At 34.1% G+C, this 14,463-nt stretch overlaps 2 protein-coding genes across 4 annotated transcripts; both read left to right on the plus strand.

The window, feature by feature from the left end:
* The first annotated feature begins 760 nt into the window (after positions 1-760).
* Positions 761-1,975, plus strand: LOC134254342 (stimulator of interferon genes protein-like). The gene is made up of 2 exons (XM_062736866.1): positions 761-1,299; positions 1,935-1,975. Exons 1-2 carry the CDS (start codon positions 795-797, stop codon positions 1,973-1,975), a joined length of 546 nt encoding a protein of 181 aa, XP_062592850.1. The 5' UTR covers positions 761-794.
* Positions 1,976-2,239: 264 nt separating this feature from the next.
* On the plus strand, positions 2,240-13,131 carry LOC134254339 (uncharacterized). 3 transcript variants are annotated; one of them, XM_062736860.1, is made up of 8 exons: positions 2,240-2,483; positions 2,932-3,399; positions 7,827-7,924; positions 9,253-10,449; positions 10,887-10,932; positions 11,116-11,313; positions 11,646-11,884; positions 12,142-13,131. In XM_062736860.1, exons 1-8 carry the CDS (start codon positions 2,288-2,290, stop codon positions 12,205-12,207), a joined length of 2,508 nt encoding a protein of 835 aa, XP_062592844.1. In that variant the 5' UTR covers positions 2,240-2,287; the 3' UTR covers positions 12,208-13,131. The 3 variants fall into 3 exon arrangements, with proteins under 3 accessions (XP_062592844.1, XP_062592846.1, XP_062592845.1); XM_062736862.1 differs by having other exon boundaries at positions 11,646-11,836; XM_062736861.1 differs by having other exon boundaries at positions 9,259-10,449.
* The last annotated feature ends 1,332 nt before the right edge of the window (positions 13,132-14,463 follow it).

Genomic DNA, 14,463 nt, shown 5'->3' on the forward strand with positions numbered 1-14,463 from the left:
CATTTTTTTCTGCAAAATTAAACCCATCGTGAATGCTATCATTAACTATTAAAACAAGTAAATGCTCATACGAAATTTAAATTTATTTCTTGCATCGTGAAATCAGGGACCTATATACTAGTATACAATTCTAAAATACAAAATAAATACAAAACAAAAGTCTTCCTTCCTTCTCCTCTTGGTACTACGTGTTTGTTATTTAAAATATGATTACCAAATACAAAATTAAAGTCAGTTAATTATCACTGGGCAATCAAATCTTTGCTCGAATTAAGTACCTGCTGAATATGCCATCCTATCTATATAGTCGATAGAGCGATGGTGCGATGACACGATGTCGATAGCGCGATAAAGCAATAACGATGGCACGATATAGCATCGCATCACCACTGTCGCGCCATCGCATCATCGCTATCGTGCCATCGCGTCATCGCTTTATCGCTCCATCGCACCATCGCTTCATCGTTATCGCAGTATCGCGCCATCGCGTCATCGTCATCGCGTTATCGCACCATCGCTTCATCGTTATCGCTTCATCGCTCCATCGTCATCGCATTATCGCGTCATCGCACCATCGACTCAAACCTTGATGGTGCGATGATGCGATAGTGAACTGCGTGGCCCTATCCGGATTCCATAACATGATTATATAAAGTATTATTTAAGAAATCAGCAAAACACTTTTTATAAAAAGAAAAAATGCAAGCAAAATGTGCCTTCATTTTTAACTAATTCTTATTTATTTGCTTTTATTAGATATCGTTGCTGAAATTGATGATTTTCCAACAAGTGAAATGGAAAAAGACTCCAAGTCACATAGTTTGTATGAACGTAATCCAAAGACAGAAACAGACAATGTCCAAGAAAACATCGACACTGAGGACCTCTCTCATTCTGGTCTTCCTCCTGATAAATCATATCATACGTTTATCGCTTACTCCTCCGATGATAGGCATCAAGCCGTCAAAATTTGTAAGGAACTTGAAAGCAGATTTTTTTTGAAATGCGTGTTTTCTGACCGTGATTTTATTCCCGGTACACCCACTATTGATAATATCCGAAATTTCATGGAAAGAAGTGATACGGTACTATTTATCTTAAGTCCAAACTTCCTGAGAAGCTCTTGGTGTATCACGGAGGTTCAAATAGCTCTTGAAATGTCATTGAGAATATTACCTTTGATATTATATAGCTTAAACACTAATGATTTGCCACCAGCTTTGAAGCCCTACACATGCATTGATGCTCGGGGAAAGCACGACATAACAGCAGAAATCCACGAAGCATTATATCATATGGGTAAGGATATTTTTTTGGTTTCCATTTAAGTATAGAATGATTTTGGTTTTGAACATTCATCGTGTCAAAGCTTGTGAACAATACCTACTTTTTTTGTATAATTAAAAGAAAAGCTGTTGTTCAACCTGAGCTCGGGTTTGCTTTTGAATTGCTTGCATCATCAACATAATGTAACATTTTAATCCTCCCATCTGTTTTATAATTTATCAATGCAAAATCTTTCATGATTAAATTATAATTATCAAGAATATTAATAGATTTTCAATTGATTATTTTTTTTAATCTATAATTTAAATCGATTCAGCGGCGCAGTGTTTAGGGCTAATTTTGTCTGTTTTATACAAGCAAAACTATTTTTTTTTTCAAAATAATGAAATACTATTTATCGAATTTTGGAAATTTGAAATATTTCGTAATGATTTGAAAATGAATACAAAATTGTTTACAGATTTTTAAGGGTGAAAATGCTCGAAAACATGCGATGATATCCATTTATTTTTGGTATTTGTTATTTAGGACATTCCCATTCAAAGTCAATCAAGTTTATTGATCAAGTTTGATATTTAGAATGCATTGTTTTTATTCAATGCATTTATTTCTATCTTTTTAAACATTATTTTTAATGTACATTGTAGGAGTGGTAGATGCTAATAATGAGGCTGAATTAGGTGAGTAGTTTTATCACAAGGAAAACGAAATAAAGAGAATTTATGTATGTTATATTAAATCACAGTAATTTTAAACAGTAAAAACACAATTATGCGTTACATGTACATATTTCAACTGAATATTAGTATTATAAAAACGGTATTTTGACTTTATTTTCATAAAAGTAGAAACCAAATAACTATAAAAATGTCCCTTTACAGTGCCCTTTTTATAGAAAAAACTTTACATAGACTTTATACTTTTTGAAATTCTTTAATTGTAATTGTTACATTAATAAATTGTATTTTTAGTTGCTAAAACAATCCCAATTCAAAGATTTATGGCATACATGAAAAAGGGGAAAACCACAGTTCGTCATGCACGTGGGATCGTGGTTGGTTGTGGAGGAGCAGGGAAGACCACACTTCTGTACAGACTGATGGGGAAAAGTCTTGACGAAATTAAGGAAATAAAATCTACCAGGGGACTTCATGTCTATGAGCACATATTTTTGGTGAAAAATGAAGGTTTAATTGGTAAAATATGTTTAATATTCATCTATCTCACTGGCGGATTTGGAGTGGGTCCAGGACCCCGTTTTGTAATCTGAAATATACATGAAATTTAATAAATAATTTTTTGTGTGGATGTGGTTCCCTACCCCGGCCCTATACCGGTCGGGCTCACCTTTTTAAGATTTCTGGTTCAGCCACCGTATTTATCTAGCCTTTCATATGTACAACGAAAGGTTGGTCTTTAGGACACATCGCCAGAGGCCTTGGATCTTTTACGTTCCATTTTTTGTTTGTTCGTAGTGTTCCATAACACGAAGTTGACAATTGTCAAAAAGGCAAAATGCGGCTAAAATATTGCCACTTTAGCATAAAATTATAAATATTTTTATTTTCTAAAAGGCGCATATTTCCAATTTTTGATCAAGGTTGCTTTCTAATTTACGTTATATTTTCAAATTTTTTTTTGTAGCAACTAAAGATGACTTTCTGAAGAAACGACTGATAAGAGTTCCAATTTCCGCACTTAAAAAGAACAAACAGAATGTTGAAGCTGGCTTATTACATGCGTCCGAAAAATTTGAAAACAGTGCCAGTTTGCAACATATTCAAAACGAAACGTTGGCTGGAAATGAATTTGACGAAAATGTATTGACTTTGCAAAATTTGTCATTGGATAAAGAGGAAAATGATGCAAATGATAAGCGATTGACACGTGACTTGATGAAAGAAATTTTGGATGCTAGGGAAAATGAAACAAGTGTCAGCATTATTGATTTTGCTGGACAATTTGCTTACTATGCATGTCATCAGATCTACATGAGATCTGAAGCATTCTACGTCCTGGTGTTGGATATGACTAAAGCTTTCCATAAAGTTATTAACAGTAAAACAGATAAGCACCAAGGGAGATCTATCTTCACTACATGGTCCTACAAAGGTATAAAATAAGTTCACAGATATGTTTCACTTCAATTATGAATTGTTTCTTTTGAGTTAAACAATATGGAATATATTAGGGGCTTTGAACATGATTTCGTAAAGTTTCAATAACTTTTTTTAATGGAACTCTGCTATCGAAGATAACTTCGTTGAAATTTGATTTCTGTCCATTAACACACAAGAAAAATCATCATACCGCGTTAACAACAAGGCTAGGTGTGTTTTATGATCAAAATATAGGGATTCAAAATGCACAATTTTTTTATCAAATAAAGAGACCATAATATTATGCCCAAAGATCTCATTTTATTCACACGAAGAAACAGAGATACAACGGCATACACGTTGTGCAAAGCATTTGTCGAATGTCAGTGACAATTGAATCTGCTGTTTCAGTGCGAGTTTTGATCATTTAGAAAATACGTACCCTGCCTTTTTAGCTTCGTTGCTCATGACAACCACACATACGGAAAAAGGGCAAAAAACTACTATAATAAATTACTAACAAACCACTATGGTTTGAAAACAGTTTAATAGTATAGCAAATCACATGCAAATGAGCTATCAAACTATACTCTAACAAACTACTATCAAACCACTCTTAACAAACTACTATCAAACCACTCTTAACAAACTACTATCAAACCACTCTAACAAACTACTATCAAACCACTCCAACAAACTACTAACAAATCACTGGTAACAAATCCATCAGCAAAACACTAGATTTGAATTTTCCTTGAAAAGAAGAAAACACTTGCTGTGGCCTTCAACTCGACATTTAGATATATCGACGACGTATTGTCATTTAATAATGATAATTTCTATTCATACGTCGACACGATATATCCTGTTGAGCTTGAGATAAAAGATACCACAGAGTCCGAGACTTCTGCTTCATACTTGGATATTTTACTTGAAAAAGACACTAATGGTAATCTAACAACCAAGCTATATAATAAACGTGATGATTTTATTTTTTCTATCGTCAACTTCCCTTACTTATGCAGCAATAAACCTTCATCACCTGCATACGGAGTTTTTATATCTCAGTTGATTTGATATGCAAGAGCATGCTCTACGTATGAACAATTTCTTAAACGAGGTAAATTATTGACAAGCAAGTTGATGAAACAACAGTCTCGTTTAAAGTCATCATTTCGTAAATTCTATGGTCGATACAATGACCTTGTCAGCAAATACAAATTATCATTGAATGAAATGCTGACTGACGTTTTTCATACCAATTGTTAGTCCACCATTTATACACTGAATTGACCACGGATTTTTTCCGTTATATCCTGATTATGACAACGAGCACACGGCGGGTGTGACCGGTCGGCAGGGGATGCTCACTCCTCCATGGCACCTGATACTACCTCTGATGTTTTGGAGGTCCGTGTTTGCTCTGCACTTATTTTGTATATTTGTTTAATGGACGTTGAGATTGAATACTGTTCGTTATTTCCATATTTTTCTTTACAAATCCACAAGTCTTTGAAAACACCTAAAACAATCCTATTTGAAATATTCAACAAGTCCTGTTTCCAAGTATTTTAAATTCCAGGATTCACAAGTTTAGCCAATGCAAGTGCAACATTCCAACATGTTCACTTATGCTTAGGAGATATGCAATTTCAAGTCAATGTCCATGTACTTATTACATAGTTCCTTCATGTTGTGTACATCTTCATAGTGTTTTTCACCAACAAATGTTCTTCAAGCTGACATATAAATATTCCCTGCTTCATCTGGCATGGAAAATATTGCAACATTTCCTTTTTCTAGCCTTATTGCAACTTTGAAGGACATCTTTTTTGTCTTATTTTCAAGTATACTTCCAATAATCCAATGCATAACTGATCTAAACTAATATAGGAATTATAGGTCAATCTGAAAATGAATAAAAACCCAAAGCCAGTAAAAACCATACACATCCACATCCACAGAAGGTTCTATAATTACTGTAGTCCAGCCTTATTTTAGGTAATTAATAAAGGAACTTCATGACATGCATTAAATACCTCTTCTGTATCCAGATCCATCTTTTAATAATGTTAATTGCTGCCTTTTCCAGTCAGGAATCTTATAGAATGATACTAACAATTTGAATGTCCCTTCAGTGGGCCTTCACCATTTCCTTTGTTTCTGACCTGCTTGCATGGTGGTTTGAAAATTGGCGCAAATAGCTAACACCGGATGTAATGATTAAGCTGTTCTTGGAAACTTCAACAATTTTAGATAATTCAACCCTAAACATGTCTGTAAAGTAATTTCCCATGTGGTTAGATGCAAATGCTTTACTAATAAAACACTGTTGCAAGATACCAAGTCTAACAAACTATAAAGAAATCACAATCAGCAGAAATGAAAGACTAACAAACCACTGCAGCTAATTTAAGAAACAGTGGTTTGTTTGTGTTTCATTAAATGCTATACTATCAATCTACTCTAACAAACCACAAAAATATAATTTGTTGGTAGTTTGTTGATGGTTTAATAGTAGTTTGTTAAAAATCTTTTCCGTTTGGGCACCATGATTAAGCAAATTTTTGTCATACAGTTTTCATAAAAGTTGTCAGGAATAAAAGGACACTGAAGTGTCGACATTTTTTTCTGTTAATTCTCACACATGAAAAGTAGTTGTGATACTAATGAAATACGGCAAGTGTGCTCACTACTCAATGACACCTGACCCCACCTCTGATGTTTAGAGGTCCGTATTTGCTCTGCTTTTGAATCGTTTTTAGCTCAGTGAGCTTTTCTGATCACATTGTGTCCGTCGTCCGTCCGTCCGTCCGTCCGTCTGTCCGTCCGTAAACTTTTCACATTTTCGACTTCTTCTCAAGAACCACTGGGCCAATTTTGACGAAACTTGGTACAAAGCATCCTTGGGTGAAGGGGTATTTAAATTGAAGGGACATATCCTCTCGCAAGGGGAGATAATCAAGAAAAGACAAAAATAGGGTGGGGTCATTAAAAAATCTTCTTCTCAAGAATCACTGGGCCAGAAAAGCTGAAACTTATGTTGAAGCATCCTGGGGTAGTGTGAATTCTAAATTGTACAAATCATGACCCCCGGGGATTGGGCGGGGCCACAATGGGGAATCAAAGTTTTACATAGAAATATATAGGAAAAATTTTTGAAAATCTTCTCCTCAAGAACCACTGGACCAGAAAAGCTGAAACTTATGTGGAAGCATCCTGGGATAGTGTAGATTCTAAATTGTTCAAATCATGACCCCCGGGGATTTGGCGGGGCCACAATGGGGAATCAAAGTTTTACAAAGAAATATATAGGAAACATCTTTGAAAATCTTCTTCTCAAGAACCACTGTGCCTGTAAAGCTGAAACCTAAATTGAAGCATCCTGGGGTAGTGTAGATTCTAAATTGTTCAAATCATGACACCCGGGGATTGGGCGGGGCCACAATGGGGAATCAAAGTTTTACATAGAAATATATAGGAAACATCTTTGAAAATCTTCTTCTCAAGAACCACTGTGCCTGAAAAGCTGAAACTTATATGGAAGCATCCTGGGGTAGTGTAGATTCTAAATTGTTCAAATCATGACTCCCGGGGAGTAGGCGGGGCCATAATGGGGAATCAAAGTTTTACATAGAAATATATAGGAAAAATCTTTGAAAATCTTCTTCTCAAGAACCATTGTGCCAGAAAAAGCTGAAACTTATGTGGAAGCATCCTGGGATAGTGTAGATTCTAAATTGTTCAAATCATGACCCCCGGGGATTGGGCGGGGCCACAATGGGGAATCAAAGTTTTACATATAGGAAAAATCTTTGAAAATCTTCTTCTCGAGACCCACTGTGCCAGAAAAGCTGAAAATATATTGAAGCATCCTGGCATAGTGTAGATTCTTAATTGTTCAAATCATGACCCCCGGGGGTTGGGCGGGGCCGCAATGGGGAATCAAAGTTTTACATAGAAATATATAGGAAACATCTTTGAAAATCTTCTTCTCAAGAACCACTGTGCCAGAAAAGCTGAAACTTATATGGAAGCATCCTGGGGTAGTGTAGATTCTCAATTGTTCAAATCATGACCCCTGGGGATTGGGCGGGGACACAATGGGGAATTAAAGTTTTACATAGATAAATATAGGAAAAATCTTTGAAAATCTTCTTTTGAATAGCAACTGGGCCAGAAAAGCAGAAACGTATATGGAAGCATCCTGGGGTAGTGTAGATTTCAAATTGTCTAAATTATGATCAGTGGGGTAGGGTGGTGTCACAATATGTATTACAAGGGGTAAATCTAGTAAAGTACAGAATGGCCAAAGCTTCTCAGGTGAGCGATGTGGCCCATGGGCCTCTTGTATTAAATTAGCTTGTCTGATGATGAAACAATTTAACACCATCTGTTAACATACAGTTGACAATATAAATGATTTTATTTCATTGCTAGATTATTTACATTTCTGGCTCGACTCCATAAAATCCTTTGGCGGAACTTCTGCTCAGGTTTTTGCTGTGGCTACGCATGCAGAAGGCAAAAAAGAAAAGGTATTGTACTACATTCAAATGGTATGTGGCTGTTTGCACTAAATTATCTTAATTATATTATATTTGAAATAACAAGACCTGTATCTTTAATACTGTGTTTAATTTTGTTTTGTTGGACAAAGAAATGCAAGTTTGAATAACTTTTGTCCGAATGATATGTTAATACGATAAACACTCTATTGCCTTAGAATTTTAAAACTTAAATTTATTAATTCTAAAACAATTTTTATCTTTTTTTATCAATTCCACTCTTCATTCTTCATTGACTTAGCGAAACTCCAATTTTTCCTAAGGGTGCCATTAGACTTAAGTGCTGCAAGGTGACCAAACTGCTAATCTCTTGCATAACTTAAGTCATATATGATAAAGAACTATTTGCGGTATATTGCATATATTTGCCCCCACAAAAGTCAAATTTTGAAAACTTCCTGAAATGTGCTGAATTCAATAACTTGTATGAGAAATATAAATTAACAGAAAATATTATAGTGTCAAACATATTTCATTGATATTATCATTCTACACATTATATCAAAATATTGATCCTGACCACACATGCACTCGGTGATTTTTACTCAAAACATTGACGAAATATATACATTTTTCAGTAAAATTCATAAAAACTTAAATTAACCTAATGTTTGTGACGTAATTACGAACATATGACGTCATTACTTATAAAAATATTCAGTGCTTCGAAGTCAGCATATAATCCCCTGTTTAAGAACATAATTAAATATATCTCCATCAAAGTTTGATTTGGGGGGGTGGGGCAAATATTGGTTATTACCGAATAAAGTCCTTTATAAGTTTCGGAAGTAACTTGTTTACACATTCAGAGAAATGTAAACCTCATTTATTAAAATACCCGGTAATATGAAAACTTAAGGGGCAAAATTAGGCAATTTTGAAAAAAAATACAGGTCAAAGTAAGCTACTATATTCTTAAGTCAAGATAACTTTCTACCTCTGTCGATATACACGGTATCCTAGTGGTAGACCATTTGCTTCTTGAGTGAATACGGCACGCTGCGTTAAACTTAGGACGTAAATATACGTAGTGACATTTCCCGGAACTAGGTGTTCTATTGATTTAACTGCTTTCCATTCTTGTCTAGTACATAATCTGGTCTTTGATATATCAAAAAGAATTGTTCCATAATGCATTGAACATATTATTGATTTTAAAAAATGCAATTAAGATTTTCCTCGAATCGTTCTAGAATATAGTTATCTAAATATAACATGCAGAAGTTAAAAGATGTAACTAACAAAGATATGATGTTTATCAATATTATTATCTTAACTCCATGTAAATTTTATTGTAGAAACAGGATTGTTTTTGGGAGAGTCTTTGGGCGTTAGTCTCAGAGAACGACAAAACTTGGCTCCAAAAATGCATTGGTGATAAGGAATTTACATTAGGACTCAAAAAGATGAATGAACAAGGAAATTTGTCACTGCAGAGTCTTAAAAATGCAATCGTTGAGGTTGTATCGAAACTTATGGACACAAAGATAGAAGTTCCCTCGGCATGGGCTCTTCTTGAACATCTCTTGAAAAACACAGAAAAGCCAATCTTGTCAATCGGTGACATTAACAAAGAGAATAAGAAACTTCCAGAAGAATATCAATTGAAGAATCAGGAAGAAATTTTCGATTTCCTATCTTTTTTTCATGGGCATGGATTGTTACTCTTTTTTAAGGAAGATGAACTGAGATCACATGCAATTCTAGGGATACAATGGTTTTCTAATGCGTTCAGTAAACTTATTGCCGACAAGGAACACATCAACAGGGACTGCAAACGAAGATACATCAAAGAATGGAACAATTTCAATGTCACAGGAAACCTGCCTAATTCACTTGTCGATGCTCTATGGAAAGAAGAACCAACATATGTCCAATATAAGACAGAACTTATGTCATATATGGAAAGACTACGAATGTTAGTCAGAATTGACAGAACAGAAGACGATATCTCTTGGTATGTGCCCTGTATGAATAAAAAGTGTTTCACACACGACGTCTTTGAAAAGAAACTAGAAAAATCATCTGTTTTGTGTTTTCGATTCACGTCTTTTGCGATGTTTGTGTATTACAGGCTTATTGCATATTGCATGAGTTTTCTTAAGTGGGATGTACCATCAGATAAAAAGGGAAGCCAATGTTTGTATCACACAGCTGCAATATTTGAAACCCAAAATCATACTGTTGTTGTTGGCATTTCTGACAATGACATCCAAGTGCAAGTCTTGCGAAGCAATAATCTGCATCCAGAAGTTTCCTGTGAAATTGGAAGAGCCATTGAAATTGCCTTTACAGAATTGACGAAAACATTTGATGAGAAGAAAACTTTTCTAAAGGGCTATAAATGCCTTAATATTTTCTGCAGTAAAGGTGATACGACATTCATTCCAGAAAATAACGTACATGAAATAAAGGACTCCGTGATTCAATGCAACTGTCCGATAGGGAAGAGACATGACATAGATGTTCCATGGACATTAGGATTTTGGAAAAAGGTACATATAATAATTAAGTTTGATTAAGGATATGTTGAGGTTTCATGCAGATCTTTTGATCTTTGCCAATTTTCGATATAATAACTTATAGTGTTATGTAGTGTCAGTTTTTTTTCACGTTTTTATTTGGGCATATTTTTATATAAAGACGTCATAATATTTCGGCATGCTGAAGCGAGTCCTTACGCTCTGGTGTCTTTTCAGTAGATCATATTTTTTATGAATAAGAATTACGGGCTTTGAGAAATGTAAATTTTCAAATTTCTGATCTTGGTGCTTCCTTAACATACCAGCGTAAAGCATATTCGTATAGTATATGTATTTCTTATATGCCTTCAATACCCGTAGACTTGCTATCTTGACCCATTTCTTTGGGTCAGTATGAATTCATATCAATATCAATTTCGCCAAACTCTAAAGTTCATCATTTATTTCAGGCAAAAGAAAAAGATATGGATGAGAATCGCGTTGTCGAAAGTATAGGTAAGTCTTCGCTTCAAAAAATGAATTTCACATCTTTCTGATAAGAATAAAATTGATTGAGAGTATTTTTTCATATTAGTTTTATGTCTGAGGAGATTCTTACTTCAATTAGCATTTTCATTATTCCAATTTAATTACATAGATTAAACAATGTCACAAAATTCATAATCTTTCACATTGAAGTATCTGCCCAGGATTCAAAAAGGCGATACTGGGAGAACTTTGAAAAACTGACAGAAATTTCCCGAGATGTGTTGCAAAATTACTTCGACAACAAATTACCTCCACAAGATCTAAAACAAGTGTTGACAACACACAAGGACGATATGAAGAAGGGTCCTTACAGATTTGGGGAGGATCAGCTGAGGATTCTTTTTCCAGGTTTGCTATCTAAGGTCTTACTGAACTGAAAACAAATGAAAATGTTGCTTCAATGAAATATGTAAACAGTTTTGATAAAATTTATGAAATCAACCACAAAGTAGGGATATTAGGTAAATAGAAAATATTGCAAATGAAACCTTAACCATAAGGCACAAAAATCAAATTCCAAAACTGCATATATGAAAAGTGTAGTTTGTTCTTGCATTTAGTAAAATATCACTCACATTTGATTTCATACTTCAGTAATATTGCAAAAACTGTAATGAATTTCAATGAGTGAAAAGTGTCTTCGTGTGAAAAATATTTTAAAAGAAGACTTTGAATTAAAGGTGACGGCAGCCTTGCAACCTCTTCGTCATTCGACGTTACGATAATGTACAAGCTGCTGAGAAACTATCAAGGGGATGACTCGCCTTGGTGGGGAAAGACACCAAGGACTGAAGATATAAATGACATAAATGACATTGAACGCATCCGGGACTACAGAAATAAGATGAAACATGCAGTGTCTGAAACCAAGGTCCTTGAAAAAGATGTATTTGAAATATACTGGTTAGACCTAACTCAGGTGAAGACATTTTTTTGACTTCAAACTGTTTATCCCCAATGCAATAAATCCTATGAAAGGATGTATATTAATTAAGTACATTATACAATGCATTTTAACAAATTAGTGCAACAGTGTATAAACTGATGTTTTAAATAACGTACAGTTTTTAGAACATTTACCTGAGAAAATAATATATCGGAAAAATATTATATTTATCAATTTCAGTGTTCGTCAATGGTCTAAGAAAAGTTTTCATTTATTTTTTCTACTTTTAGGCTGTAGAAAGACTGAGTATGGGGAAGTATAGAGCAGCTATAGAACAACTCAAATCACAGATTTAAGGAAATCTTGCAGTGACGAAATAAATGTGTGACTGATGTTTCAACAATTTGATGTCAAAGTTGTAGTTTCTTTGATAATTATAATTATTTGAAATGAACAGGAAACCTTCTTCGTCTATTTACGACAAATTCAAGAATATATATGTATTTACTGTCCATAAAATACTTTACAACAATTATGTGTAAAGAGATGTATTGTTGTTTTCTTATAATATTTATGATATTAATATATTTGTATATAAATGTATGTGTGTATTTAAGTAAACATAACTCCGCATCTTTTATTTGAGTTTTAATTCAAAACATATTGATAAATTGTATGAACAAATTCATATGATGCGTGCATGGAAGAAAACTATCAAAATAATTGAAACAAGAATATGTGCAGTCTCGTTTTAAGTCATCATTTCGTAAGTTCTATGGTCGATACAATGACCTTGTCAGTATTACAATGAAATATATTGCCTTTGTTTGTATAAGGCTTATTATATTTATATCCCCCGCTTGAAAAGTGGGAGAGTATAGTAATCGGTATGTCCGTCTGTGCGTCCGTCTGTTACGCTCTGGGTTACCCGTCTCTTATCCGCAACTCCTCTTATACCACTGAGTGAAATTAGATGAAACTTTCACAGAATCTTTATTACACATAGTCATTGTGCACCTCCCTATTTACTTTTTGGTCCGACACATATTTTGGTTTTCCCGGCCATAGCAAAACATGGACTTTTCCATTAACCATATGGGAGGCGGGGGTATCATTTAGTGTGCGCATTACACACAATACCTCTAGTAATAATTTACATTGTATTTTACAAGAAGTTGGATTTAATTTTATGTTTATTCAAATTATACTCATAGATTCCTTCGAAATGATATGTCACTTTTCGATATATTTAATATCTCAAAGATCTAAAATGATTTTGAACTACCATTTATATATTGGATTCTGAAATTAAAAAGAGAATACTTACAATAAACCTGCAATACACGACGTCTCTTTAGATTCATTACTACCTTATGTAAATCAACAGTTAGGTCTAAATCATATTCGAACCAAACTTTACTCTGTCCCTTTGAAACTTTTAAATAGTCTTCTTGAAAAGACCAAGGAACATCCAAATTTAGATTCCTCGACACCTGAATATAGGCTCGGTTCTGTGATTATGGATATTGCACATCATAGGCTTTTTAAACCCGCACGTTTCACGGAAGAAAATGCAGCTAAAACAATCCGTCTTTTCCTTAAACTTCAATATGCCAATAAAGGAATTGACGCGGTAAATATTAGTAATATTCTTAATCACAAAAGGGTCCAGTCTTATATTCCACCATATTTCAAGTTAAAGACTACGCCTTGTATTTCCTACAAATATACATCGACCATTGCTTCCAAACTTTTCAATTACAAAAATACTTTACATGGCCTGGATATCGACTATCTGAAAAATAATCCCCTTTCGTGTTCATGTTCTTCTTCGCCCTATAACTATAGTCCTGCTGGACACGTTATTACAGGTGACGTAAATGTAGTTCGTAATGAGGACCTTAGAACACTTATTTTAAAAGGTCCTAAATATAGGGAACCCCGATCCTTCAACTGGCGTCAGAATTTCATAAATATTATGGATTCTGTTGAAAATTACGCCAGACGATGGGCTAGATATGAAAAAGAAGACATTGACACCTTGTCAGAATGGATTAAATGTATCAGATCCATGTTAAAGTCACGTATTAAAAGATTGAGGGGCAAAATGAAAACCCTCTATCCTTCTGTGTTCAATAAACCAGAAGTGAAAAAAGAATTAGATAGATTACACGATCAGTACGTACTGGTTCCTGCCGACAAAGCAGGTAACAACATTGTCTTCGTTTGTAAGGCTCATTATATTAATTGCATTTTAGAAGAACTTGGATTTAATTCTACGAGTGGTAATCCTACTTATACATATACTACTCTTTCTAAGGAAGAAATTCTTCAAAATCACCTGTCAGTTTTGAATACTTTTAATATTCCACAGAGCCAAAATGAATTTGAACTACCTTATATATATTGGATTCCGAAACTTCATAAGAATCCCTACAAACAAAGATACATTGTAGGTTCCAGTAAATGTTCAACCAAGCCTCTTTCGTTACTTTTCACTAATATATTGACAGTAGTGAAGGAAAAACTTCAAGAGTACTGTACAACTATATATTCAAGAAGTGGTGTAAATCAGATGTGGATACTTAAAAATTCTAAAGAACTTTTGGACA

The sequence above is a fragment of the Saccostrea cucullata genome, unplaced genomic scaffold, assembly GCF_032062105.1.
Source record: "Saccostrea cucullata isolate Sc308-1 unplaced genomic scaffold, CSIRO_AGI_Scuc_v1 ctg4193, whole genome shotgun sequence".
NCBI classification, from domain to species: Eukaryota; Metazoa; Mollusca; class Bivalvia; order Ostreida; family Ostreidae; genus Saccostrea; species Saccostrea cuccullata.

Excerpts from the sequence above, each read along its gene's own strand:
- LOC134254339 (XM_062736860.1), top strand. The coding sequence starts at position 2,288 with ATGGCATACATGAAAAAGGGGAAAACCACAGTTCGTCATGCACGTGGG. Across the intron at positions 3,400-7,826 it reads CACTACATGGTCCTACAAAG|ATTATTTACATTTCTGGCTC; the intron begins GTATAAAATAAG and ends TTTCATTGCTAG. Across the intron at positions 11,314-11,645 it reads GCTGAGGATTCTTTTTCCAG|GTGACGGCAGCCTTGCAACC; the intron begins GTTTGCTATCTA and ends TTTGAATTAAAG.
- LOC134254342 (XM_062736866.1), top strand. The coding sequence starts at position 795 with ATGGAAAAAGACTCCAAGTCACATAGTTTGTATGAACGTAATCCAAAG. Across the intron at positions 1,300-1,934 it reads CGAAGCATTATATCATATGG|GAGTGGTAGATGCTAATAAT; the intron begins GTAAGGATATTT and ends TGTACATTGTAG.